Source organism: Trachemys scripta, chromosome 3 (assembly GCF_013100865.1).
Source record: "Trachemys scripta elegans isolate TJP31775 chromosome 3, CAS_Tse_1.0, whole genome shotgun sequence".
Classification (NCBI taxonomy): Eukaryota; Metazoa; Chordata; order Testudines; family Emydidae; genus Trachemys; species Trachemys scripta.
In genome coordinates, this window is record NC_048300.1 from 129168985 (window position 1) to 129196230 (window position 27246).

Genomic DNA, 27246 nt, shown 5'->3' on the forward strand with positions numbered 1-27246 from the left:
CCCGGCTCCCCGCGGGCTCGGCTTCCCGGCTTCCCGCCCCGCGGGCTCGGCTCCCCGGTTGACCGGCTCCCCGGACCCGCGCCCGGCCCGGCACTGTGACCCTGGCCCGGCACTGCCCCACTGGTTCCCGGCCCGGCACCATGCTCCCGGCCCCGCACCGGCGCCGGCCCCGGCCGAGCACCACCGAGCCCTCCTGATTTTCCCGGACATGCCCGGCTTTTGGGGATTTCCCCCCGGACGGGGATTTGAACCCCCAAAAGCCGGACATGTCCGGGAAAATCCGGACGTATGGTAACCCTAGTATATGGTTAAAAGAAAGATTGAGACCATAATAAAATCAGTTTATGTGAACAAATGACTCTTCGACAAATTTGAGATAAAAATAATAAGATCGATTGGATATTGTGAATTTACAGTATGGTTTGAGCTCACTAGCCTTATACATGCCACCACTTTTTCCTTTTCTTTTTACTGATAGTATGTTTAAAACATTTCTGTAGGGAGAAGATAACGGTGTGCAAATCCCACTAACAATTTTTCGATCAATAAATGAGAATTTCCTTCTCAACCCTCAAATTGTGCTTAGATTTTTCTTGTTTTTGTTTGTTAGTTTTACAAGCTTTACTGTGGCACCAAGAAATAATAGAGAGTTCCCCAGCTTGGCTACACATATAAAGGGAACTCTTTCAATCTTTCCCAAGTTTATTGTTTATGTTGATGTATTTAAGTACCTATGAGACAAATCTGTAATTGATGCTGCTAGGAAGGCTTGGTTGAGATTAGCAGCACATCTAAAATGTCACCAACTGTTGCATAAAGATTTTTGTCTTTTAAGGAAACTGTAATAGATGGAAAACTGCTAATTTGAATACACTGATTAGGGAATATATATTCTGTCCCAACTAATACAAAAGGATCGTTTAAAAACTCATCTGTCAAATGTCTTTTTTTCCCCCCTTAAATGAACAAAATGAGCTATCGACTGAGTGTCAGCTCTGACTTTGAATTTCCTTGTTTCATTTTGTCACAACCTTAATGTTATACAACCTTTGTTTGAATGTAAGCAGTGATATTGAGAGAGTCACACAAATATGTGCATGTTTATCTAAATTGCATAGATCTTCAGTTTGCAATGGTTATATTTAAATGAAGGACTCATCCCCAATAGTCTGTAATACTCTCCTACAAGAGCTAATAAGATATGGACAAAGTTACTGGCATAATACCTTAAATGTTTTTAACTAAAGCCACATTTAGTGATTGAGAGTCACTTGATAATCTTATTTTAATGTTACTCTTTACATCCTTGCACAGCACTGTCTTCTCTCACTTGCATCATGTCAAAAATTTTGATACTAAGATCTTGGTACGGAATTACTGATAAATAATAACATGATGGATTAATAGAACACTGTGTAAAAAGGGTCTGCTACTCTGCAAAATTGTTTCCACTTCCCATGACATTACATACACCTATAGAGAATCCTTTTAATACTAGCTGGAATTATTTGAATTTATGTGGGGGAAATGAACAATGACTTAGAAAGCTGATTTTATATCTGTGGATGTTACTATATGGATAGCAAATAAATTTTGCTTTATTAACCAATTCTTAGATGTGGTTCATATTCAAACACTTGTATTTAATTTTGTTAGACCCACTATGCTTTGTGCATATGCTAGTAGGACTTCGGTATGACAGGAAAAAAACTAGGTGTTTTTATATTGTATTTTTTATTAGATGTTAATGTTTGTTTCTAATAAGTATTTGGGTGGATTCCTTTAAATTGATTTAATATAAAGTATGTTTCAACTAGAATGAAAGACTGCCTTTTACTTTCAGTTGGTAATGTGTCACTTATTACTATCCAGGTGCAGCAGATGAATAATATGGAGGAAGTATGTTATGAAAATGTTTTGAAGCAAATAACAGCTGGACACCAGGTATATTTATTTTTTATTGTGTTTTTACTCAGAATCTGTTTCTTGAAAAAAATCTGAACAAGAATATCTAGTTTGTATTTTAAAGAAATGCTTTATTTTCCTCTTCTGTGTTCTAAGACGATTAACTCAGAGGCTTGATTTCTGAGTTCTTCTAAGCAGTAAAGTATTTTAATGAGAAATATTATCATGCATGAAAACTTACAGACTAAATGTTAACTTTTAACTAAGAAGCATAAGGCTGGAAAATACCTAGTATTTTGGTATAGCACTTTAAAACAACTGTTGTTGTTATTATATCAAATGATTATAATTGGTTTTGAATCATAATGCATGGCAGGTCTAGATTTTAGACTTATTACATTTTATAATAAAAATAAAATAGAAGTTATAGAACTCATCATGAAATTGTTTCTGAAGAGATTCCCCATACCAGCTGAACAACCTGCTTTTACTAGGGTTTGATGTATCAATAAATCAGCCATAGACAATTGGGGGATGTGTAATATATTTGCTCTTATAATGGTAGTAATGCAGTTCATTACTGAGAAGTCCATCTCTTTAACAGATTTCACTTCTTCCTTTCCATTTACCTAGGAGGTCATTAAACCAATAGTCTCTCAATGATGCTGTTCAAAGTTTGCTGTAAATTGTCACTCAGGAAAGAGATAAACTATTCTAAAGTATAGTTTTAAATGTAGCTAAGTGTAACTTTAGTGATCAGAATTTCTTTCAGCCTCTGGCCTACTTCCTAATCCCACCTACGTTTTTAAGAGGTGTACTATCCGAGATTAATATGTACATCACGTGCAAAGAATTCATTGTTTTTTACATGTTTAGCCGAGCATCTCCTATCTCTTGCTCTTTGAAGTGTCCCATCTAAAAATCACAATTAGTCCTCCAGTTCAGTCTGCAATGGAGGTTTCTGAAGTGCCTTTTTAGGTTTCATGCTGATGTCCAGTCAAGAAGCAGTTTGGGGTGTGGTTATTATCCACATGTCTGAATTGTTTATCACTCTTTTATTTCCTGCTTCTGGATCACCAGCTTTTAGAGCCTCATCTCCTCCTTGGTGCATCTAGGACAAGTCGCCATGGTCCTTATGGTGCATGGCCAGTGCAGCAACAAATGCTAGCACGTGCTCAATCCCTCCATGGTAACGCCAGTAAAAGATCTAGAGGTAAAAGAGATTTCAGTTCCCTTCCCAAAAACATCTTTGGGAGGGATTTCAAAGTATGGTCTGTTTCTCAGAAGAAATATTTGGTCAGGACTAGAGGAAGTGGATGTTGAAAATGAGAGAAATTACCTCAAAGGTCCTCAATCTTCAAGGTCCCATAATGAGTCAGTGTCAACCTCCTATTCTCCTCCTCTTGATGATGTATTGTCAAGAAATGGCACCACAGTCCATATGGCCGAAGCATTAGAGAAATGACTTTCAGTCACAAGTAATGCACACAGAATCTCTGATCTCATCAAAGTTAAAGTAAAGGAGAGGAAACCCATTTGGTTGTTACAGGCAAGGTGGATTTTAACTCCGTGATGCTCACAGTGTATCAGATGTAAGTAGCTTGAAGGATATCTCAAAAAAACAGATGTGATTGAAAAAACAATCTTACAGAAAATGGTAAAATGCATATTGAAATTACCAACACATTTTCATTTTTCTTTTTAGTTTGAAGATTTAAAATATGCTTGTTTCTATATTAAGTACTATATAAAACTATATGGAACAGGCTGATTGTGTAGTCTGGCATCCTGCCCCCGACAATGCAGAATGCTTCAAAAGAAGCATAAACCTGCCCATAATCCACATGACATTGCAATAGATTATGATCGCTTGAAGATGAAGGAATTTTTTTAACGACTCTAGCAGGTGATTGGTGTGTTCTTTCTTTTTATCCTAGCCTGGTGTAACTGCAGAGTCTATTCTCTGAATATGTAGTCTTTTATACTTCTTACTAATCCATTTGCTGTCATACTACTCTGCAGCAGTGAGTGCTGTAGATTAATATGAACCATGTTGGGCAAATTAGTCACTCTTGCTATCAAACATTATATAAAAATGTGTAGCAAAAAGATAGACATTAATGTGTCTCTGAATCCTCTGCTCCCAGGTGGGAGGAGAGAGAGCACCCCTGGAAGGAATTTTTGAATCCTTTGAGAGTAGCATTTGTTTTTCTAGAATTGTCATTCAGTGACAATGTTTTACTCCTTGTTTTACAAATGTTTTTGCATCCAGGTTGGGCATGAGCCTGTTTCTTTAATATTACCTATTATGTTTTGCCATTCTATATTTTTAGATATGTCTCAAGCTACTTACTTCCTGAGAGTGTGAATTATGTGCACATCGTATCTGCAAATCGGTTCCTCTCCTTTACATGTAAATCTGCTTCCTTGTAAAATATTTTAGAGGATTATTTCACCTAGCTAAGGGTCATGCTTTTTGGAATATTTCTTTACATCCTTTAGGCTGTCTATGTGCAATTTAGTAACTAGCTGGAAGGTTCTAGGTGCTGAGGTGGTAGTGTATGACTGTCAGAAGAGGGATATCTCATGTTAGTCTCTACTTACCGGAGTTGGCAACCTTTCAGAAGTGGTGTGCTGAGTCTTCATTTATTCACTCGAATTTAAGGTTTCGCGTGCCAGTAATACATTTTAACTTTTTTAGAAGGTCTCTTCTATAAGTCTATAATATATAACTAAACTATTGTTGTATGTAAAGTAAATAAAGTTTTTAAAATGTTTAAGAAGCTTCATTTAAAATTAAATTAAAATGCAGAGACCCCTCCCCCCCCCGGACTGGTGGCCAGGACCTGGGCAGCAAGAGTGCTACTGAAAATCAGCTCATGTGCCGCCTTTGGCATGCGTGCCATAGGTTGCCTACCCTGCTCTACTATCACTACTTCAGATGACCAAAAAGCTGTATGCTGTGTCTCACACTGGAACACAAGACACAATAATGAGAATCCTGTGTGACAGAAGCAGAATTAGAGGGAAAATAACTATCCTTTTTTAAAATCCAGAACAGGAATTAGTACTTCCCTTCTGTGCTTATCAAGTTTCCTCAGTATGGTCTTGTGAGAGTCTTTACCAAAAATGTTGCTAGTTGGAAAGTCTTAGGGCTGGTCTACACTACTGCGGGTAAGTCTATCTAACTTATGCAGCTTCGGTTACGTTAATAACGCAACTGAAGTCGACGTAGTTAGATCCCCTTACCACGGTGGCTACACTGCACTGTGTTTACTTATTTTATTTACTCAGACTGAAGTCATGCTGGTTTGTCTGAATCACATTATTATACTACGGTTTGCAGTGTGATATTCAGCTGAAGTTGTATGTTCCTGTGTTTAATGGACGCAATGTGCATTTTCATTTTTAAAGAGTAAGCACAGTAGGAGGTAGTTTATTCTACATAGGCATGTGTTATGACAGATGGAGAAAATCTTTTCATGTTGATTTTTCAACAGTCATACTCTGCAAGACTTCAAGCTCTTCCTGGCTACTGGGAAATTAAAAGTTGGTGATTCAGCCTTTAATTTTGATCCATCTGCTCAAACTAATGAGACGTCTCATTTGTAGGCTTCACTTTGAATTACGAAATGCAAGTTGAGCTATATAGTTCCTCTGAGTGACCTCTTCCCCTCTCTTGTGGAAAACGATAATAATGGATGACTTAGGCCTACCATGTTTTGTTCCTGTTATGTAAACTTTCTTACAGCTACTAAGAAAACAGCGATTAGAAAATGGCTCAAAAGTTGCCATGTGCTTTTTAAGTTAAACTGCTCTTTCTGTAGTAGACTAAAAATGTAGATTTCCATCACAAGATTTTTTTTATCAAAATACCCCCCCCTTAAGACTTCAAGTGACAACTCTTGAAGCCATTAAAATTGAAACATAATAAAGGTTTTCTGAAAACGTTGATACATGCTTAGCATCAGCTGTTGTATCTTTGTTCCCCATGCACACACCAAACTTACTCTGTTCTCATTTTTGTATTGTTTTTCCCATATTCACCTGTTGGTTAGATCTTCCTGGCAGATTTTCTTTGTTTTTAATAAATGATTGATTCTTTTAAGAAAAAACATTTGATAATACACAGATGGAGATAGAGTATAGGCTGTAGCATCAGAGAGGGAAACGGCAGTCCTACTAACAGCGATTACCTTCTCAGCCAGTGTTGGTGGGATTTCATGAGAATGGCACGCAGTTGCTTTGTTCCCAAAATGTAAACCAGGCACAAATGATCCTAAAATTGGATGAAGTAATTGAATTCAACTACAGTGATGTTAGTCTTAATACGTGTTACAACTGAAGTGAGAAACCACGTACATTTGTTTTTTCTAGTTTACTTCTAACAACACAAATTCTGCTTTTCTTATCTTTGCAACTTAGCAAATCTTTCTATTTCAAGACAAGTTTTATGTTTCTCAGTGTTTCATCTGGAAGCTTCTAGTTACTTTACACATGCCATTACTTACGTCTTCTAGAAGAAATCCCACACATTATCAATCATCTGCCTTTGCAGAAATCTCTCAGCTGCTCAAGCAATCAAACTGGTGTTTTACCATACCTTCCCTCCTTCCCATTGCCCTTCCTGTGCCCAAGAGCTGATCATTTCTGAAGTCCCTGCTTAATATCATAGGAAGCCATTTCAGTGCTGTTGTTATAGATTATTTAATATATTACCAATTGAATGGACAAGAAGGTTGCTTTCACGTTTCTTTTTTCATTATTCTCTTTGTAGTCACATTTTTCACCATAACTACATTTTCTGTTTCATAACTTCACAAGCAGTGCATAGTTGCATACTAAACAGAACCAAATAAAAAAATGAGGAGGACTTGTTGCATCATATCCTTACATTTTTTACATATTTTGGACAGATGTCAATCTCTCTGTTGTTATTACATGGATTTTGTTTTAATGAAGGTATTCTGCTCCATCTCCGTTCTCCTACAAATGATCTTTTTGAATCAATTTCATCCATGATATATTTACAAGATACAATGAATAGAACAGTTTTTGTGAAGTTACACAGGATATATAAAAACAGGCGGAGTGTCATATCAGGTTGTATGACATCCTTAAGACTGTGACAGATGTTGCAACTCCATGCAGTATCTTTGGAAGAAAATACTGTATTACGTTTATAAATGGTTTTAATGGGCCAGGGAGTACCTGCAACTCCAGAAGGGGAGGGTTGCCACAGCTCCTCTAGGAACTAAAAACTATGAGGCTAGGGGGTGATTGAGGTGACTCACTCAGGTTGTAGCTACCTCCAGAGAGAGAGCACCTTTTGGAAGGCTTGAATATACTGGTTCAAAGTGAGTTTTCCAGAGACAATTGAAAAAGAAAGGCTTTTAGCATAAAGCCCAAGCCTTCTGGATCAGTCTGGGTCAGAAAGACTTTGGTCTATTAGGGCCCCATAAGATTGATGGGAGACCTCTGGTAAGCTTTTAACATGTATATAGGAATGCTTATTTTGTTTTATTTTATTTTATTTATATATGTAGTGTGTGTGTGTGTGTGTGTGTGTGTTTTCTCTAATGCTTTTACCTTAAGAATAAATGTGCTTGCTTAGAAGGAGCTGAATGGTAACTTCTAACTGCTGGGACTGTAATATACTGTTCATAGTTCTTGGAGAGAAAGCAAACTGCAGATGCTGGCCTTCAGGCAGACTGACTTGCTGGGGGTATCTCCATGTAAGGCAGGGAGTTGTGAAACCTTAAAACCCTTGGTCAGAAGGGAATGGGACAACGGTCACTGCCCAGAGACAGATGACTGTTGGAGACCTGACTGGGCACTTTGGGGAGATACAGGTGCAGTTACCCTGAACACATCTGTAGAAAGAGATTGTTTAATAAGGATTTTATTCTCTCTCTCCTTTCACATAAAGAATCCTCATAGAGCAGGGGTGGCCAAACTTACCGACCCTCCAAACCACATACGACAATTTTCAGAAGCTTGAGAGCCCCTAACCCCACCACCCCGCAACACGGTAGAAGCCCTGAGCTTCTCCTCTAGCCCCAATCTGGTAGGCGGAGAGTGGGAGTAGAGGCAGGGAAAGGCTCTGCGAGCTGCACTTCAATTGTCAAAGAGCTATATGCGCTCATTAGGTTTAAATCAACTTTTGGAACAACTCATTTTTGTCATGAGTTAAAGGAATGGTTATATAAAAGTTACTGGAAGTTCACAGTGAACTCCGCTTAAGAATGACAATACAAGGCCAGAATATATGATGGCTGTCAGCGATGGTTCTCAAAACCTGTAACATATCGTCTAGAAGTGAATGTTATTCCAGTCTTTATCTGCCAACAAAGTGCTTAATTAAAATAATGCATGGTCTGCAGTGTGTTTTAAAGACCCAGAAGGAGCACCGCAAGGGAAATTTTTGTCACTTCATGAGCTTGTGGTGGAAGCCACATTTGTCTATTAGCTTGCTACTTTAAAGAGGAATGCTGTCCTGATTAGTAAGGAAGAGAAGAGGCAGAACTGAATGAGATGAGTGGTTGTAAATCCCTTATCTGATATTGTTGAGTTTATTGGGAATCTGTGAACTATGGTGTAAATAGGGACTAGACAATCTTCTGAAATCAAAGCATTGTTTAATTGTTACAGTACATAGGAATGGCTATACTGGGTCAGACCACAGGTCCATCTAGCCAGTATCCTGTCTTCCGACAGTGGCCAATGCCAGGTTCTTCAGAGGCAATGAATAGAACAGGTAATCATCAAGTGATCCATCCCCTGTCACCCAGCAGAAACAAAACATTTGAGAGAGGATTTTAAAACAATAATCCACTCGGAAGCCTATCTTACCCAAAGGCTTACCATCCCCTGGTACTCTACGTAGGCCTAAATTCTTTGGACACTCTGGTGGGTACCTATGTGAGTGCCACAACAACTACTTCCCACTTGATAGAGAATTCCTTTAAATCCAGCCAAAGTTCCTTTGTTCATGTCAGTTTCTGTGCTTTGGCCCTGCTTGTCCAAACCATTTTGGTAGGTCTTGTTGGAGATTGAGGCAGACTCTTCAGAACCAATGGCTCAGTCATTTTGCTCTAACAACCTTCAAAGTTTACCATGGGATGACTTATCTTAAGACATTGTTTCTCTCCTACTTGCTTTTACTTATAGGCTTCTATAAAACTAAGCCAATATATTCTAGGGCTACTGAGTTTTTTTTAATTTAACCCTCCCTCCAAAAAAACAAACAAACCACTTATTAAAAACACCCCTCTTAAAAACAAACAAATTGTTTATCCAGTAAAAAGAAGAAAAACAGCAGAAATGGTTATTTTTATCTTGTCTACACTGAGCAGTAAAGCCAACTATGGGAATGTAATTTCTAAAGTGCACTAACGTGTTGCACATTATTTGGTCCCAGTACACACACTGTTGATGCAAACTAAAGGTTTTCTAGTGCACTTTAACATAGTGATGATTGAAACAGTACTATGTTAAAGGGCACTAGGGAACATTACAAAGAGATTACTGTTTACGGTGTATACAAACAGGCTCAATCCCCCCTGATTTTTGGATATTACATAAAACTCAAAAATTGCTAGAAATAAACCTCACAAAATGAAATTAATAAACCCTGAAATACAGAAACCTTATATTTGTACAATAAGTATTCCAATAATCTGGTCACCATAACAATATGCATGAATTATTACAGAGCAGCACCATGTCCACCAAACTCACTTTTATTGTTGCAAATAGAAGGGCAGTATTAAATAACTGAAGTAAGAAAGTAAAAATAGAAGATGGTGTTTATTGTATATTTAAAAACAGGATGAGGGAGCAAATGGGAACAGAAGGGAAAACTTAAATGTCTTGAACATGGCGATCATTGTAAGATTGTATATCTGCTGAGGATGTAGGGTGAACTGAGCAGGTTGATGGTTGAAAAAGACTTTGGCAAAGATTTTTATTTATTTGTGACTGATAACACTGTGGGGAGGGTCAAGTGCAATTGAATAACTAGAAGGGGATAGAGGGAACAGGTTTTGAAATGATTGAAGACACATTGGCAAGCATAGCCTTTTAAAATTATTTATGTGGAATTTCAAGTGCAGAAGATAAGGATGAATAGTTGGGTTCTGGCACATGGAATTGAAGGAGAGAGATTGGTTATCTGTTCATGTTACTCACATTTTTGTTTGGATGCATGCATCATGAGAACACTAATATTAGAGAAGTCTATTTGTGGTTGGGCGTGAAACTGAGTGCAATTAAATACCTAGCAAAGCTTTTCATTTACTAGTTTAGCGTTAGACTTCTTTTTCACTGCTATGCATGTGATCTCCTGCTTGTTAAACATTACATTGACATTAATTTTGAAGGGTATAGAAATAATGATACTTACCAAAAACAAATAACTTCCATCATTGTCTTTCATCTTTATTGGTAACAATTAATGGGGTAATATTTCTACCTTCTATTTTATATTGCTGACTAGTCATCATTCAAAGAGATGAGAATGATCTAAAAGTGAGTTGGGGCACAAGGGAGGGGATCAGAAAATGGAGTAAGAATCTCCTTTTGCAGTAGATTGTTTTAGGCACCTTCTTGGATCCCATTTTTACTGTCAGTGTCTGCAAAATAAGGAGTCTGGAAACTCTCCTCAACAGTAAACAGCTGCAACCACTGAAGAGCTCATCAGACATAAATTACTGAATTTTTCGCCATTTTTCCCTTCCAGTGATAAAAATGTATGCATAGCTCACCCTGCATTTCACAATACTAGGAGATGCTTACAAACTTATTATTTAATATGTAGGGATTGCACTTTGAATCTGACATTGTTTCTGCATTATTGTTTTTATAAAAGTAATCCATATTTGGGCTGCTTAATAAAAAAAAAGTTGAGATTTTTATAGCAGAGCTGGAGGCTAGAGCACTGAAACCTAACTTTATAAATTTCACAGAGGTTAGCTCTCTTGGGAAAGTAGATGTCAATGGGACTTTGGTCCTTTTGTAAATCCCACTACACACCTATCTATGTTTTAATGTGCCTAAATACCTTTTTAAATCTTGCCCTACATATCTAACAGCAGTTGAATATCCTCTTTTCTGCCATTGATAGCTAGTTAATAATGTTTTTTTAATCTTTCACATACAAGATGAAACTCCACATTCTTGGGTCTAAAATATCTTGAGAATCCACCCAGGACAGACCTTTCCCTATCAGAAGGAGTGCAGGATTATGAACACATGTAACTGCAGAACCAATTATTCCAATGAATATATTGGCTCATGGTGTTGTGACCCGAAAGGTCACTGTGGTATCTCCAGTCGTCACTGAATCTCAAACAAAACTGTGCAAGATCTTGAAATGAGATTGACTGGAAGAAACGAGGCCTTATTTTAAATCATTTAAAACAAATTCACACCAGTGACCCCCTAAAGTAGCAGCAGAGATGCTGATAAAAATACATCAGTTTCTACACAAAACACAACTACAATGAACAAAAAATATGTAAGCAGAGTTAACATAAAAGGAAACAGTAAATAAATGCATGAAGGTGCAGTCTGAAAGTTTCAAATGTACAAACAAGAGTTAAGTGTAGAGCAGGGGTGGGCAAACTTTTTGGCCTGAGGGCCGCATCGGGTTTTGTAAATTGTATAGAGGGGCGGTTAGGGGAGGGGGTCGTGGCCCGGCCCCCACCTCCTATCTGCCCCCTCCCAGACTCCTGCTCCATCCAATCCCCCCTGTTCCCTGACAGCCCCTCTGGGACCCCTGCCCCATCCACAGAGCCCCGCTCCCTGTCCCCTGACCGCCCCGGACTCCTGCCGCCCCATCCAACCCTTCCTCTCATTCCTGACGGCCCCCCGGGACCTCTGCCCCATCTAACCACCCCTTCTCCCTGCCCCCTGCTGCCCCATCCAACCCCCCCTACTTCCTGACTGCCGCCCCGGGACCCCTGCCCCCATTCAACCACCCCGACCCCTATCCACACCACCACCCCGAACTCCCCTGCCCTCTAGCCAACCCCCTTTGCTCCCTGCCCCCTTACTGTGCTGCCTGGAGCACCGGTGGCTGGCGATGCTATAGCCGGGCCACGCCACCGCCACCACCACTCAGCACAGAGACCGGGGCAGGGGCTCTGCAGCTGCGCTGCCCCAGGAGCTCACAGCCCCACCGCCCAGAGCATTGCGCCAGCAACAGAGCGAGCGAGCTGAGGCTGCGGGGGAGGAGGGACAGCAGGGGAGGGGCCGGGGGCTAGCCTCACAGGCCAGGAGCTCAGGGGCCGGGCAGGACGGTCCCGCGGGCCGGATGTGGCCTGCAGGCCGTAGTTTGCCCGCCTCTGGTGTAGAGTTAAGATTAGTTCTAAAGTTTGATGTAGAAGAGCTTTAAAATGATGCACAGACAAAAATGCACATTCCTGTATGCTGTATGTATCTAATCGGTTTTAATTTGTGTATTTTAATGTGCCTGGTGCAAATGGCAGCAAATACAACTTTAAGCTTCATCCTTACAGTATCAAGACTATATTTTCTACCCCTTAGTGCACTTGTGTGCCGTAGGGCTCTCTTTTCTTTCAAGAGTGATATCCATTGAGAAGAAGACTCACCAGTCAATGTTGCTAGATTGTGAGGTATTTGACCGGTCCAAAAATAATTGGTCAGTTGACCAGTCAGATATTATCAAATAATAATAAAAATGGTCAAGTATTTTAAAATACTAATTTATTCGAATACTAACCAAAAAAAGTAATAATTTGTGGTCTCCAATGGGCTTAGCCTTTGGCAACATCTATACTGCACATGACTGATGGTAGTGGGTAGGGCATGTATAGCTGCACGCTGCAGTGAAAAGCAGGCTGTGTCCACACTGGTGTGTGTAGCTACATGCATCAGTGAAAGGCTGTGGGATGGGAGGGGAAAGACAGCAGGAAAAGGCTCTGGAGGTAGGGAACTGCCGAAGACTTTCCCTGCTGCCTCCCCCTGCCAGAACTTTTCCCCGCTGCTGGAGTCTTTCACTGAAGCAGGGAAAGGCTCCAGCAGTGGGGAGCTATTGATTCCCATGCTTGGTCCTTCTCAGTGTTAATACCATTCTAAAGATTAAACTGCCCCAGTACAGTTGGAGCTCCTGAAAACATTGTGTCTCAGGGCTTATCTAGACAGTGTGGAAATGCTTGACAGTGGCGTGTGAATTCTAAAGTGCATCGACATGTTGCACATTAACTGACCTGAATAGACCCTGCTGGCATACCCTGAAAGTTCCCTAGTGTGCACATTGGTGCACTTTAGAATTCAACACCCTCCCCAAGTGAATTACTGCACTGTATAGACGAGCCCTCAGTAAAGCACAAGGCCTCCAAAAGCAGATTATGATAATCACCACTGTGCTGTCCTTAAACTTGGTGCAGCATGCCTGCCTCCCCCCAGGGTAACTTCTGAAGTTCTGATTTTTTAAATGCATTTATACTTATTATCTTTTTCAGTTATTTTCTACATTCAGTCGACAGTATGCAGTTTGCTTGTTGAGATTGGGCCTGCTGGATTATTTCATCAGAATTTACATACTTAATTACAATTTGCTACATTCCTATGCTCCTGTTCTGCATGCAGACTTTATATTAAAATGCTACAAATTAGTTTAATAATGCATTAGAAGAAGCAGAAGGTTTAGTTAAATTATCACGTGGCACTGATTTTAGTCCTTTATTCTGTCCTCAATCCTGGGGTTATCAGTGTCATGGACCAGGCCTACTTATCATAAAAGATTATATTTTAAATTCAAATATACAAAGCTCCTGTTTGTGTTACATATATTGTACATCTTGGATTAACTTAATATCTGTAATAGTTTTCTGTTTACCATAATTAACTTGAACGTGGCAGTACTTAGAAATGACTTCTTGTTTTTCTTACAACAGTTACCTTAGACCAGAAAAAGAAATCTAAGCAGCTATTTTAAACCTATTATATTAAATTGTCAGAAGTGAATTTGACAGATATTAATTTCATCTGTAAGAATGATGGATTGAATTTCTTTATTATCTGGTTTCCAGCTGTTATTTGGGCTCAGAAGCCATGGGAAGATAGAAGTTTAATAAGCTTAGTTACCACAAGCAACTGTTGACAACTTTTTTATAGCTGTGTCATTAGATAAGATTTAATAAACAATATTTTCCTAGGAGGTCTCTCTAGAATTTGGTGCCTTGAGGATTAAATTTTCTTCCAGGGAAGACTACTCTACTTTCTACTCACACTTGTGGCTACTTAATAATACTGAAAGATTACCTGATTATTCAAATTTATATTTTCTGTTCTGGAGTTATCATCAAGACTCTCATTCCATAACCATAGCTAGAGGCTCATATCAATCTGTCCTTCTTTTTGCTTTCTTGTCCTCTTACATTACTTCTACATTGCTTCAGTTTCATTTTATTGTGCAAATAATTTGTGACACTCTGCTGGGGTTACCAGAATTGGGTTACTGTGTTATCCCTCTCAGCATCAACAAGTGAGAGCTGCTGCTAAGCTATGTGTTAACTCCCTGACACATCATCTTGTCTGCCTTTCCAGCAATCTCTTCAGGACTCTGCTAGTCCCAACCTTGCCTAGCAGGTACAATCAGTTGAACGCCATTTGCTCCTAGAGACAGCACACAGCAGCTTATTGCCTTAACTGGGGTAAACAAACACTCTGTTTCAATCAAAGCACTGAACTGGCTTTTAGTAAAAGTAAAATAATTTTATTAATGAAAGGACATAGGTTTAAGTTATATCAACTATAAGGAAATAAAGATAGAAATAGTTATAAACAAACAAGTAAAAATATGGTCCTAAGACTTCAATCTAATTTAACAAACTAGATAGGGCCAGGGGACGATCGAGGCATGTAAGGAGCACTCAAAGAAGATAAGGCCGTTGCAGAGCTAGTAAATGAATTCTTTGCATCAGTCTTCACTGCAAATGATGTCAGTGAGATACCCACACATGAGCCATTATTTTTCGGTGACAAATCTGAGGAACAGTCCCAGATAGAGGTGTTAATAGAAGAGGGGTTTGGAACGAATTGATAAACTAAACAGCAGTGAGTCACCAGGACCAGATGGTATTCACCCAAGAGTTTTGAAGGAACTCAAAAATGAAATTGCAGAACTATTAACCGTGGTATGTAACCCATTGCTTATATCAGCCTTTGTACCAGTTGTCTGGAGGGTAGCTAATGTAACAGTGATTTAAAAAAAAAGCTTCAGAGGTGATCCTAGCAATTACAGGCCAGTAAGCCTAACTTCAGTACCAGGCAAATTGTTTTAAACTGAAGTAAATAACAGAAGTATGAGAACAGATGAACACGATATGTCAGGGAACAGTCAACCTGGCTTTTGTAAAGGGATATCATGCCTCACCAATTTATTAGAATTCTCGGAGAGTGTCAACAAACACATGGACAAGGGTAAACAAGTTGGTATACTTTACTTGGACTTTCAGGAAGCCAAAGGGTCTAAAGCAAATTACGCAGTCATGGGATAAGTGGGAAGGTCCTCGAATGGATAAGTAACTGATTAAAAGATAAGAAATAATTTTACTTATTAGAAAAGCAACTTCTAACCAAAAGAACTCATGGTCATAGACACCCAGATTTCCACACTTTCTTTGATTTTTATTAATATGTTATGTTATTTCTTTTTATTAGCAACATTGTAGCTGTTCAGATATTTTGTCAGCTAAAGCAAAGGCATAATTATTCCTGACTATGTGGTGGTCTCGCTTTCAGGTAATGGTGGCTGGGTACACAAAATGGCTGAGGTTATGTCAATTCCAGTTTTCTTGTAACACCATGAGACCTATGTTGTTCAACTTATTCATAAAGAATTTGAAAAGGGGGTGGTAAAGTTTGAAGACAATATTAAATTATTCAGGGTACTTAAGTCCAAAGGTGACTGCAAAGAGTTATAAAGGGATTTCACAAAACTTGGATGACTGGGCAACAAAATGACAGATGAAATTCATTGTTAAGTGCAAAGTAATTCATGTTGGGAAAAAATAACCCCAACTATATGTACAAAATGAAGGGGTCTAAATTAGCTGTTTCAACTCAAGAAAGAGATCTTTAAGTCATTGTGGATAGTTCTCTGAAAACATCTGCTCAATGTGCAGTGGCAGTCAGAAAGGTTAACAATGTTAGGAACCATTAAGAAAGGGATAGATAAAAAGACAGAAAATATCAGCATGCCACTACAAAACTCCATGGTATGCCAACATCTTGTATACTGGGTGCAGTTCTGGTATCCTCATCTCAAAAAAGATATATCTTAAAATTGGAAAAGGTACCAAGAAGGGCAACTGAAATGATTAAGATATGGAACAGTTTCCATATGAGGAGAAATTAAAAAGTCTGGGACTATTGAGCTTAGAAAAGAGATGACTAAGGGAGGGATATGATGGGGTCTATAAAATCATAAATGGTGTGGAGAAAGTGAATAGGGAAGTGTTATTCACCCCCTTCACATAACACAAGAACCAGGGGTCACCCAATGATATTAATAGGCAGCAGGTTTAAAACAAACATAAGGAAGTATTTCTTCACACAATGCCCAGTCAGCCAGTGGAACTCATTGCCTGGGAACGTTGTGAAGACCAAAAGTATAACTGGGTTTAAAAAAGAGCTGGATACGTTCATGGAAGATAGGTCCATCAATGGCTGTTAGCCGAGATGGTCAGGGACACAACCCTGTGTGCCAATTGTCCGTAAACCTCTGACTGCCAGAAGCTGTAACTAGTTGATGGGATGTTTCACTCTTTAATTGCCCTATTCAGTTCATTCCCTCTGAAACATCTGACATTGGCCACTGTTAGAAGACAGGTTATGGACCATTGATCTGACCTAGCATGGCCATTCTGATGTTCTTATGTAAAGACATTTTTCTCACCAGTCTTTCTTCCAGCATGGATGACCAGGCCCCTTAACCCTTCTCCGAGCTCAAAATGCTCGGTTTCTTTGTCTCCTCAGGTAAAGGATAAATTAGGGGTTTGCTCTCCCTCTCTTTATAGTCCAGTGAACCTTTGAAAATGTGTCCCCAGATAAATTTCCTTTCACTGCTGGGAGGGACATCATGCTGTCTGGTATAGCCTCTATGCCGGTTCCTTCCAGCTGGTGATTATTTTCAATGTAAATGATCTCTTCCTGTAACCTCTGATATAAATGAATAGCCCATTGAATTTCACCACACCTGGTTTGAGGTGTCGGCTTCTTTCCTTTGTCTGGAGAAAACCGGTAGATCAACTCCCCCTACTATGCCTGGTTAAACACATTTGTCACATATTTCTAGCACATCTGTAAAATTCTTTGTGGGTTAACTGTACATACAGCACACAAGAATATTGATAATCAGTGAGTTACTAGTTTTCCAGTGATAGATTACATGCCACGTTTTGGGTAAATATAATGACAACAATGGTCCATCTGGCCTTGGGGTGCTCGTAGGATTGTAATATTATATTGCAGTTTAGAAGTAAAAATACAAAACTGAGAAAAAGCAGCTTGTAGCCAGCTCTAGGTTATAGTGGAGGGCAGGCCATACCCCCGAATGGCATTGCAGGGCCTGCTAGCTAATTACAGCTGCACTTACTATGAATTGCTATTGATAAGTTTTGCTATTTTCAATAATTTTTTGAGAAATTAAGTAGTCAGTTTCAGAGACATATTTTTATTTCAATTTTTAAGCATGGTATTCTCACCAAATCCTAGACAATATTATCTAATTATGATATAGGGCTCCTAATTATCCATTATCCATAATAGATCCTTGATACAATTTTAAATATAGTTATGGTAGGTAACAGAATTTTCTGTCTAAAATAACCCAAGGTTTGTATCTGCCTTAGGGTATGTCTACACTATGAAATTAGGTCAATTTTATAGAAGCCAATTTTTAGAAATTGATTTTATACAGTTGATTGCATATATCCACACTAAGCGCATTAAGACGGCGAACTACATCCTCACTGCCGTGGCTAGCATCCACTTACAGAGCAGTGCACTGTGGGTAGCTATCTCACAGTTCCTGCCCTCTCCACCGCCCATTGGAATTCTGGGTTAAGCTCCCAATGCCTGATGGGGCAAAAACATTGTCATGGGTGGTTTGGGGTACATGTCATCAGTCACCCCTCCCTCCGTGAAAGCAACAGCAGACCATTGTTTTGTGCCTTTTTTTCCTGGGTTACCCGTGCAGATGCCATACCACAGCAAGCATGGAGCCCGCTCAGCTCACCATCACCGCTGCTGTTGTGGGCAAGTCTATTGTGGGGGCTGCTGTGATCCAAGTAGCCGATGCAATCAATCATTGACATTCTGTTATCAAGGGTAGTGACTCTGGGAAATGTGCGGGGCCTTTTTAGATTTTAGGTGCATCATATTCCTGACCTTTGTCCTGGTGAAGAAGTCTTGCAGTCGTACATTCCAGCTGTAACACCCCATAGCACTTCTATGGTTGACACATGTAACAGCTCCAGGGCTCTTGCTCTTTTGCCTTGGCCAAGGTACCTTGCCCTACCTCCAAGCATTTGACACAGAAGCACCTTCAGCAGCTAGCATTGCTACACAGCAGCAGCTCCTTGCCTTCGCAGCAGACGGTGCTAACCATCCTTAACGGACATGTAGCTTGGCTGGGGGTTCTGGGAACGTCTTCCCTGCCCAGCTCCTAGCAACCTCCAGGGCATGGTGTACAACTCCACCGCTTCCGCTGCAACTCTGCTCTCCTGCTCCCCAGTGACGAGCTCGGGGGATTCGTTCTGGTCCTCTTGGGTGCTTCTGGCAGCAGACGGTGCAGTAGGACTGCTAACCGTCCTCATCCACCACTTCCGCTGCAACTCTGCTCTCCTGCTCGGGGGTTCCGTTCATGAAGCCTGGACAGTAGTAAGGAGCAGCTCAACTATAGGCTGAGCAAGTGCAGAATGGTGGTAGAATGTGCCTTTGGACGTTTAAAAGCTCGCTGGCGCTGTTGGTCAGTCCTCAGAGCCCACATTCCCATTGTTATTGCTGCTTGCTGTGTGCTCCATAATATCTGAGAGAGTAAGGGGGAGATGTTTATGGCGGGGTGAGAGGTTGAGGCAAATTGCTAGGCATCCGATTTTGAGCAGCCAGACACCAGGGCGATTAGAAGAGCACAGCAAGGCGTGCTGCACATCAGAGAGGCTTTGATAACCAGTTTCGTGACTGGCCAGGCTTCGGTGTGACAGTTGTGTGTTTTTCTCCTTGATGCAAACCCACCCCCTTTGTTGATTTTAATTCCCTGTAAGCCAACCACCCTCCCCCCTTTGAAATAAAGTAACTATTGTTTTGAAACCATGCATTCTTTATTAATTAAAAATAAAATGAGATAATGGACAAGGTAGCCTTGGTGGAGTAGGGGAGGAGGGAAGCACATGGCCACATTGCTTATTGTAGCCACACTAGAAATCAAACTGTTTGAATGACAGCCTTCTGTTGCTTGGGCCATCCTCTGCAGTGGAGTGGCTGGGTGCCGAGAGTCTCCCCCAACCCACGTTCTTGGGCATCAGGGTGAGGAGGCTATGGAACATGGGGAGGAGGGTAGGTGGTTATACGGTGGATGCAGCAGGTGTCTATGCTCTTGTTGGCTTTCCTGCAGCTCCAACAGACACTTCATCGTGTCCGTTTGCTCCCCCATTAGCCTCAGCATCGCATCCTGCCTCCGCTCTTCACGCTCACTTAATTTTTTCCTGGTTCTGCCATTGAATGCCTACATGCATTAAGCTGTGCCCTATCAGTGCGGGAGAACTGCATGAGCTCAGAAAACATGTCATCGTGAGTGTATTTTTTTCGCCTTCTAATCTGTGATAACCTCAGGGACGGAGACGATAGGGGGAACCTAGAAACATTCTACACTCAACGATTCTGGGGGGACTGCATGGTCACCTGTGCTGCTGAGTTTGCGACACTGACTAGAGCGGTCACAATGGAGCACTCTGGGATGGAGCTCCCGGAGGCCAATACCGTCAATTTGCGTCCCCACTATACCAAATTCAACCCAGCAAAGTCGATTTTAGTGCTACTCCCCTCGTCGGGGAGGAGTACAGAAGTCAATTTTAAGAGCCCTTTAGGTCAACGGAACGGGTATGGTTGTGTGGACGCAGTCATTTTTAAATCGACCTAACACAGCTAAATTTAAGCTAACCACGTAGTGTAGACCAGGCCTCAGAAGAAATATTTATTGTAATTTAAAAAAAAAATTCCATACCAATATATCAGCTGTTTAGTCAATATCATTCAAAAACTATATTTAATATATATTAATGATTCAAAGAAGCTACAGGGGAGGGGTAATGATATACAAATACTATTTTTCACTAGCTCTCCTTTCAAATCTAGTACAAGTTCATGCTGACTGAGAGTCAGGGACAATTCATGCCTGCTGATAGTGGGCAGGTGGAATAAGGGCAGCCTGCTTCAGCAGTGTTATTGAGCATGCTCAGTCTGTGTAAGCATGCTCAGTTCAAGCCAAGCAGCAAATCTGGAGTGGTGGGGGCATGTGACCCTGCATATCACTTCTGCTGAGAGTTATTACTATCTGAGATGTGGTTTTATTTTCTTAATACAAAGTTGTAGCATGTTGGTGGAAAGGAACAGGGGAACCCTGAGTTCATTCTGAACTTAATAAATACCAGGACTATCAATTTTAAACATTGAAATAATGTATTGGGGTGGTGTCCTATGGTCTTATTTAGGTATGCAATAATTTCTTCGTTGGAAATGTTAGTGCTTGAAAGAGTAGTTTCACACAGTAGGAACTGTTCTGCTCTTATGCACACCACACAGAAATCTCTTTTAAAATCCTCATCATTAATTTAATTAGGTTCAGAATTAACAATCACTGTCATCTTCCTCTATGTGCACATTTGTGAAATATCAGAAATATTTGCTCTGTGGCTGGCTGCTAGGCCACCTCTAGACATGTTTAAATTTTCAAATGTATGGCTCTAGACCAGTGGTGCTCAATCTTTTCTATAAGGGGGTATCCTTACCCCTCCCCCCAAAACAGCCCTCCCATTCATCCAAGACTTCCTCACATTTAGCCATAGAGTAGGGGAAGGACAGCATGACCCCAGTCTTCCTTCCTGACCTTTGAGGTTTTGCAACCTCCAGATTAAGAACCTATGCTCTAGACCAGTGGTTCCCAAACTGGAGTTTGCGAAATGTTACAGGGGGTTCTCGGGGAAAAAATTCCCTAATGGTCGACAGAGCTGTTACTAGGGACCCGGACCCCAGGTACCATGGGGCCAGCAGCCCGGAGCCCCTGGACTTCCAAGAGCTAAGCAGATCAAAGCAAGCCTATCTATCACACTGGGGAGATTTAAACTTCAAGACTCCTTATAAGAAATGGAAAGGGAGGTGGATATTTTTTGCTGTTTTTAAAATAAAATAGGCAGCTAGTATAGTTTTTAAAATTATTATGGAGTACAAGTTTAAGCTTTGTTGTAACGTGCATTGTTTGCCTGGACTGCTCAAGACCTGAATGCTTGTGTAGGAGGAACTCTTTAAGTTGGCTTCTTAAATACCTTCATGCTGGTTTCACATCTGATACTCCTTGATGAAACATAGCAGCCTTGTCTTATAACAGGCTTATTCAAAGTGATACAAGCTACAAAAGTGAGATCTTGGAAGAGTGTTGCTGTTTTCATAATGTAATAAAAATACTGTAATGATAAATAATAATAAATAGTGTGTAATAAGCATGTCATCAAAACAAATTTTATATTTCCAAGATCACTGCTTTTATAATTTATACTCAGGTAAAGGAGAAAATCCTTGGAAATATTCATTTTTAGGAGGGGGTTCAGAAGATTTGACATTTTAGTGAAAGGGGTTCACAGGTTGTTAAAGTTTGGGAACCACTGCTCTAGACCATGTTCCAAAGCTCCTGTAGCCATGGAAGAAATATAATTACCATACATACTCGTTCATAAGCCAAATTTTTTTAGTAAAAAAGGGAAGCACCAGAGAAGGGGGTCAGCTTATGAACGGGTATAGAGAGGGAGAGGTGGGACACAGCCCCTCCCCCAAACAGAGGGAGCAAGGAGAGGCAGCAGAGCCAGAAGGGAAGAGACGGGGCCAGAGTCTTTCCTCTTCTGGCCATGCTGCTCTCCCCCCAGACTCCGAAGCAGCTGCAGCTCTGGGGCTGGCAGGCTGCAGCCGTGCCGCTCGGCCCCACCCCGCAGAGCAGGCTGTGGCCGCGCTGCCCAGCCTCCTGGAGCAGCTCCAGCCAGGCCAGAGACATCCTCCTCTGGCCCTCCCCAGATAAGGTGGGAAGGGCTGGGATGGGGAGAGTGTGGGGGTCCCGGGCTAGGGCTAAAGTCATGTCGGGGGTGGTCACAGTGGTTACTCTCCTGACCCCCAGGTTCCAACTTCCTCCCCCCCCGCCAAAAAAAATTTCCCCACCAATTGCTGTCATGGTCCGTCAGGGTAAGCAGCTGGCGCACCAGAACGCTTTGTTTACTTAGGTTTACCTCCGTGCCTGTGGACACTCGAGGTAAACAAACCATCTCGGCCCGCCAGCAGCTTGTCCTGATGGCCCGGGAGCCAAAGTTTGCTGACCCCTGAATTATAGGGTCAGCTTATGAACGGGTCATAAAAATTTCCATTTTTACTTATCCATCTTGGGGGGGGGAGGGGGTCGGCTTATAAACGAACCGGCTTATGATCGAGTATATACAGTATGTATGAAATTGTTCCTTTAGATATTGGTGAATGTGCGTCAGCAGATAAGCTTGTAGGACCATTATCAAACCTCATGCAAACTTTTAAAAATAGTCAACCTTCCATTTTGAAGGAACAGATGGTGGTGTCTTCCAAAATCCTATCCTCAAATAAGTATAATCAAATGATCCAGATACGATGATGGTTTTGAATTGGAAACTATACGAGTTGACAGAATTTTGTAAAAACAGCAGAGTCTGTCTGGAGAAGCCAGTGAGGCTGGGGAAGAAGAGATCCCTTTTGGGATGCAAGAATGTGTCAAGGAGTGCCTTAGCACATTCTTTTGCATGGCTAAAGACCACTAAACTGAATAATGCCTTTGTATCTGCAGACAGTCTAAGGGTACATCTACACTACAGCGGGGAGTCGATTTAAGATACGCAAATTCAGCTACGTGAATAGCGTAGCTGAATTCGACGTATTACAGCCGACTTACCCCGTTGTGAGGACGGCGGCAAAATCGACTTCTGCCGCTTTTTGTCGGCGGCGCTTACTACCACCTCCGCTGGTGGAGTTAGAGCGCCGATTCGGGGATCGATTGTCGCGTCCCAACGGGACGCGATAAATCGATCCCCGAGAGGTCGATTTCTACCCGCCGATTCAGGCGGGTAGTATAGACCAGGCCTAAGCATCTATTTGTGTAGAAGCAGACCACACTCTGTGCCCATTAGAGGCAGTTCCAGCTTCATATGTGTATTAGGATATGTGCCTTTTACCATGAACGTGCACGTAGGATAGGAAGACAGCCTCTTTCCTGGAGTGGGTATTGTAGGAGGCAGTCATCCCCTATTTATCCCCTTTTCTATGATTATAGGGTGAGTTGTCCACTGCTCAGATGGGGCATGGGGCATGCTTTCATCCTATACAATTCAGACTTCCTCCACTTCTAGTTGAGGAAACCTCCCTTCCACAAATTTCTGACAGTCCTCTTAATAACTAGGACAAGCAATTGATCGCTGATTATCAGCTGCTGAAATCTTCCTAAAGTTCATCACTTTCAGTGGCCAAGTGTCTCACTATATAATCATTTTATATAGTCCAGTGTGATATTATGACTTCCATAGAATGCATACATGTTTGCAACTTTCCAGCTTGGGAAGATAGTCTGGATTTAAAGGAACAGAGTCTTGTATACCTGGTGGAGTCTTGGGTTTGTCAGGTATTTTTTTTTAATGGAAAATGTAGTAAAGATGAGACAAGAAATACACCAAAAACTGATCTTTTACTAATTAGCTGTATAGTAACTTAAAAGCCTGACTCCCTGTGCTCAGTGAAGAAGGGCTGGCCTCACAACTGTGATGCCTTTTTCTGCTCATTGGAAGCTAAAGGGAAGAGGAGGGAAATGGGATCAGGATGGCTCCCGGTCCCATCCCTTCCCTTTCCCTTTCCAATGAGGTGAAGGTGGTAGTGTATTTGGGGCCAGCCTACATAGCACAGCAAACCAGTACCTATGTTTACAAGCCAGGGGACCGTGGGGACCACAGCATGGGGCTGCACCCATTTTTGGAATCCTCACTGTAGAATGAAGACTGTCAAATACATAATTTATGAAAACATAGAAATGCATAGTGATTTTACTGTATTTAGTCAGAATGGCTAATGTCAGAAGAAAAGAAACACTTGAAACAAATTCTTGCATGTTCTCGTTTTGCAGAAATTAGATTCAGTCCACAGCTTCTTATAATGTTGAATAATAACTGTCCTTCAAGTCCATTGGCATCGCAGAGATGCAATTGTTAGTTGTCTAATGACTTATATTTGCATAGTAATAGAGAAGCTGCTCTTGCGTAATTTGCTGTACAAGAACAGACACCATTATTTCTATGCTGTCAATAACAATTCAGAGTAATTTCTACTACCTCTAGGAGTCAGTCAGGTATTAAGTATTTGTGTTCATCCTAGTAAAGAAGCTGCCTTCCTTGTTGACTTTCATTCTGTTCATACTACCTTTCAGTTCAATGAGGACAGCACCGCATGTTATTTTAGATTAGTACCTTTGGTGGGTTCTTTTGAGGGTTTTTTTCCCTCATGCAGTTTTCTTAATCTATAATGAATGCTCTGACATTTCTCTCATCTAGTTTCATTAGGAATATATATAATATCTCATGTTCTGCGTATGTCTTTTTTAGGGGTAAAATCAATGATCATGTACATCTAATAAAGTTACAACAAGATGTCAAAAACTATAAACTCAGCATGGAAATAGTATTTTAATTTTATATGAATTTGTTTACAATTTAAATGTGGCTTACTAATGCTTCAAATTGAAAATAGCTAGCGTATATCTGCTTACCCTTTACTTAAGAAATAACTCCATTATAGTTACAGGTGCACAGAGGAATAACTGTAAGGGAGTGGGGGGTAGGCAGTCTGGCCTACCAGTCACAGCTGGGCTGGGGTCTGTACATCAGGGATGGTAGTCACTGAATGGGAGTTGGAGGAATCGCAAAGAGCTGGGGTCAGTAAGCAAGAGTCGAAGTCAGGCCGGGGTCGGAGATTGGAGAATAGTAGCAGGGTGTAGTCTGGAGGCAAGAGTCAGGATCAGAATCAGGTTGGGACTGGAGATTGGTGATCAGGAGACAAGGCAAAGTTTTGAGTGGCAGCAGGCCAAAGTCTGTGTGGTTGCCCAGACAATGTCCCCAGGGCAACCTCCAGGGTAAAATAGGGTGCTTGGCTAATCAGAGGGCTGCAGGGTCCTATCACTCTGGCCCCCTTGGGTGGTACTTCCTGCAGTACCTATGCTACACAGTGCTACCTGGTTGTGGCTCTGCATGGCCTCCTGGTGGCACTGTGGGAACATCAGGCTCTCCAGACCTAGGTTCTACTCCATAGATACTTACAATACCCATAGCCCACACTCATGCATTAGTTTATTTTAAAATTCACACAGTTTCCCTGTTGGGGTTATTTAAATTAGAATAAAACAAGAAAATAGGGATAAATTACTGTAAACATGAATTATTTTAATACCAATTAGAACTAGATGGCATAAACGTTATCACGTAAGCCAGTCAACAAATGATTAGTAAAAAGTATGTTAATTATTTCTATTATACAATTACAAAGGAGAAGTCATGGGGCTAATCATTGAAAATTTTACATACATAAATAATAATTAGGCATTTGGGACCTCCCATTGATTTTATTGCAGCTACCTGTGTGGGTATGGACTATACTCCTGAGTAAGGGTTTGTAGGCTCAAGTTGTATAATAGTAGTTCTGCATTCTTACAAACAAAAATTTCACATTTAGTAAAATTGTTTTATCTGTGGAAATTTAGGGTATGTCTGCACTGTAATTAGACACCCACAGCTGGCCTGTGTCAACTCACTTGGGCTAAGGGGCTGTTTAATTGTGGTGTAGATGCTTGGGCTGGAGCCTGAACTCTGGGACTCTGCGAAGGGGAAGAGTCCCAAAGCTCAGGCTCCATCCAGCCAAAGCCCAAATGTCTACACCACAATTAAACAGCTCCTTACCGTGACACAGGCCAGCTGTGGGTGTCTAATTACAGTGTAGCTAGATCCTGAGATCCTATCTTGGGGCCCAGTCCTGAGAGGGACTGAGCACTTTCTGGAAGCTGTGGTTCACCCTCACAGTTGAAGGTGTTCAGCACTTCATAGTGATTGTGGGAGAAATCTTGGCTCCATTGAACTCAAAGGGAGTTTTGTTACTGACTTTAGTGGGCCAGGATTTCATCACAAGCTCTCTGGGTTCTAAAAATGTATTTTCCTTTATTCCATGTACTTATGTAATTTTTCACTTACAATCAATACAATATGCTTGTAATACTGTTTTATCTATTTGTGAAGACAATGGCTGCAAAAGTAATATTTCTGTAGTTCTTAAAACACGCTTTTTTAATTATTTTTATTTTTGATTTTTGAGAATGGACATTAAGATAAATAAGACACTGACAAAAGTGACAGGGTAAAAGCCTGTTCTGGTTACATTTAAAGTTTACCAGAATATGACATTGTGTGCAGATCCTTCCTTATGTCTCACTTCCTCCACAGGAAGTACTGTAAGAAAAGAGAAGTAAGAAAATAAACTTCCAGCAAAGCTATACCCTTTGCACTTCATCTCAAGTGTAAGATGCTTCCTGATCCCATACAAAATCTGTGTATGTACATCTTGTATGTGGGAGGTGGAGGGGTTAAAACAGGATTTGTTTTGGTGTACTGATGTCTAGTGGAGATAGTCATGGATGTGAGTCAGCTAGCTGAGGCTCAGTGCAGATAGGTAGAGCCCTACCAATTTCACAGTCCATGAAAAAAAATCACGGACCGTGAAATCAGCCTTTTCCCGTAAAATCTGATCTCCCCTGCTGTTGGGAGCTCAGGGCTCCTAGCTGCTAGTCCAGACACACTGGGGAGGGACAGGAGTTGTCCTTCTCCTGCATGGCCACTCTTGGTGGGGAGGGTTCAGACCCACTTCCAGAGGCAGTGCAGAAATGAGGGTGGTACGCACTCACTTCTGCGCTGCAGCAGTCCAGGAGCTGGGCTCCAGGCTTCCATTCCCCCTTACCCCCTTGGCTCTGGGTTCCGAGCTCAGTGCTAGTTTCCCCCAGCAGCT

General features: G+C 41.1%; 1 protein-coding gene across 2 annotated transcripts in view; it reads left to right on the top strand.

Annotated features, from left to right (window-relative positions):
* The window catches only part of ASCC3 (activating signal cointegrator 1 complex subunit 3), a 480033-nt gene that overhangs the window by 216583 nt on the left and 236204 nt on the right, over positions 1-27246 (top strand). For both annotated transcript variants that reach the window (XM_034765979.1, XM_034765980.1), the window contains one exon: positions 1873-1944. In XM_034765979.1, coding sequence (XP_034621870.1) covers positions 1873-1944 — 72 coding nt within the window. The remainder of the gene's footprint in view (positions 1-1872; positions 1945-27246) is intronic.